The 2,500-nt window shown below is 42.2% G+C and overlaps 2 protein-coding genes across 2 annotated transcripts in view; one reads left to right on the forward strand and one right to left on the reverse strand.

Annotated features, from left to right (window-relative positions):
- The window catches only part of LOC135090322 (uncharacterized), a 21,699-nt gene that overhangs the window by 13,335 nt on the left and 5,864 nt on the right, over positions 1 to 2,500 (reverse strand). The gene's annotated exons all lie outside the window — the stretch shown is intronic.
- LOC135090321 (tubulin beta chain-like) overlaps positions 813 to 2,500 on the forward strand; it is a 9,990-nt gene continuing 8,302 nt past the window's right edge. Inside the window, exon 1 of the mRNA XM_063987063.1 lies at positions 813 to 995. Within this exon, the coding sequence (XP_063843133.1) occupies positions 939 to 995 (57 nt within the window). The 5' untranslated portion in view covers positions 813 to 938. The remainder of the gene's footprint in view (positions 996 to 2,500) is intronic.

Below are 2,500 nucleotides of genomic sequence, written 5' to 3' on the forward strand. Positions count from 1 at the left end.
CTCTCTCTCTCTCTCTCTCTCTCTCTCTCTCTCTCTCTCTCTCTCTCTCTCTCTCTCTCTCTCTCTCTCTCTCTCTTTTTCTCTCCTCTCTCATTCAGGACCTCAAATGTGTGTATATGGTCTGTGTGTGTGTGTGTGTGTGTGTGTGTGTGTGTGTGTGTGTGTGTGTTAAAAGGTTAGTTGGGCGGAGGCTTAATGCTTGGAGGTGCGTCTAACACATATGGAGAGAGAGACGGAGGAAGGGAGGGAAGGGAGGGAGGGAGGGATGGAGAAAAAAAGGGAGGAAGGAAGATAAGAAGGGAGGGAGAGAAGAAATAAGGAAAGGAGAATTGTTCTTCGATCTAAAACCAGGAAGTATAGGAGTGAGGAGGAGGGGGAGGAGGAGGAGAAAGAGAAGGAGGAAAAGAAGGAAGAGGAGGAAGAGGAGAAAAATAAAAATGATACACTCTCTTGTTTAGTAATACAGTGTTAACCTAAAAACGCCAATAAGTACTCCAACAAACAACAACAACAACAACAACAACAACAACAACCATATCTCTCACACACACACACACACACACACACACAGAACACCCCAGTAACACCATAACTAAAAGCTTGCGTGGGCAGAACAGACCAGAGAGAGAGAGAGATAGGAGGAGAAGGAAGCAGGAGGTGGAGGAGGAGGATGGGAGGGGCGGAACTAGGTAGACATGCGGAGGAGGAGGGTAAGGAGGAGGGTAAGGTGTAGGAGGAGGGGCAAGGAGAGAGAGAGAGAGAGAGAGAGAGAGAGAGAGAGAGAGAGAGAGAGAGAGAGGTAAAAAGCATGGTAGGAGGCGAGGAGAGCTGTCCCAAGTCTCATTCCAGCGGCCGCCACCGTCCCAAACGCAAGGGTTCCGCGGCTGGCACGTCTCTCTCTCCGCGTCTCTGCACCACACACACACACACCCGCCAACATGAGGGAAATTCTGCACCTCCAAACTGGCCAGTGCGGCAACCAGATTGGGTCTAAGGTAATGTGATGTGTTGAGTTTGTTGACTTTGTTTTCAGTTTTGTATTCATCTCGTCATTCTACTTTTCTTCTTCCTTCTCTTCCTTCTTCTCTTTTTTTTTTTTTTGTTCTTGTTATCTTTCTCTAAGTTGATGTGGTGTTGAGTTTGTTCAGTTTGTTTGTATTCATTTCATCCTCCTCGTCCTCCTCTTCCTTCTCCTCCTCGTTCTCCTCTTCCTCATCGTCTTGTTCTTTTTGTTATCATCTTTCCGATCATTCAAATATACGAAAGTTTGTTTAATTTAGTTTATATTCAGTTTCCCCTCCTTCTCTTTCTTGTTCTCCTCGTCCTCCTTATCTTCCTCCACCCTCCTCGCTTTCTTGTTCTTCTCATTCTTCTTATCCTTCTGATTATTCATTATGAGAAAGTTTGTTGTTTCTTCAACGCAAGAACTTGATTATCGTACAGTTTATTTGTATCCATCATCTCCTCTTCCTCCTTCTCCTCTTCCTCCTCCTTTGTCAGTCATCCTTTGCAAATTTTAATTTTTTTTTTATTTATTTTTGTTTTATGTTTCTCATGTAAGAATTTGGTGATTATAAAAAAATAAGTAATTGTGTGTGTGTGTGTGTGTGTGTGTGTGTGTGTGTAATTCTTTGACATACACACTATCTGACTACAAAGCACGCAAAAAAAAAAAAAAAACAAGAAAGAAGAGAAGGAAAAGAAAAGAAAGAAAAAAATACCACAGAAGAAACAAAGAGAAAGAGAGACAAAAAAAAAGACACCCTCAAAATTACAAAGAAGATAAAAAAAATAATAAAAGACCACCACAAGGGTCTCAGGAATGTCACAGGCAGAAACCCGCTATGGCAGTATTGATCCCCTCATGCGGGACAGCGTGGTGGTGGGCAGGGCAACTGCAATAGTCACCCCCTCCCAACCTGCAACCACTCACTCACGCTGTCATCAAGGCCTCTAATCTCCCCGTCACCACCAGATTTCAGACTGTGAGGAACGTAATGAGGTCCGGTTCGTGTTCTTACGTTGTTGATTGTGTTGTTAGTGTTAGACTGAGGGAAATATAGACTGACAGACGGGTAGACGTACAGACAGACGGTGGTTTAGGGATGTGCCGTCACTGCCAGACTTCAGGGTATGAGGAATCTTGTGAAGTTTGGTTCGTGTTGTTACATGTTTCATTGTGTTGTTAGTGATAGACTGAGAGGGAAATATATACTGACAGATTGGTGGATATGTAGACAGACAAGTGATTTACGGATATACTAAGCTTAATTTTGATTTTAATTGATGGTTCAGTGAATAACTTTGATTTCTAAGGAATGGAAAAGAGTATAATTAGATAGAAAAAATCATAGCAGATAGACAGACTGGTAGATATATAGACAGGCAGGGATGTACCAAGCTTGATTTTGATTTTTTAGTGAATGTTTAGTGAATAATTTTGACTGTTGAATGGAAATGGTATAATTAGATTTTTCACAGATGTTCAGGAATTGACTTT

Source organism: Scylla paramamosain, chromosome 34 (genome assembly GCF_035594125.1).
Source record: "Scylla paramamosain isolate STU-SP2022 chromosome 34, ASM3559412v1, whole genome shotgun sequence".
In the NCBI taxonomy this organism is placed as follows: Eukaryota; Metazoa; Arthropoda; class Malacostraca; order Decapoda; family Portunidae; genus Scylla; species Scylla paramamosain.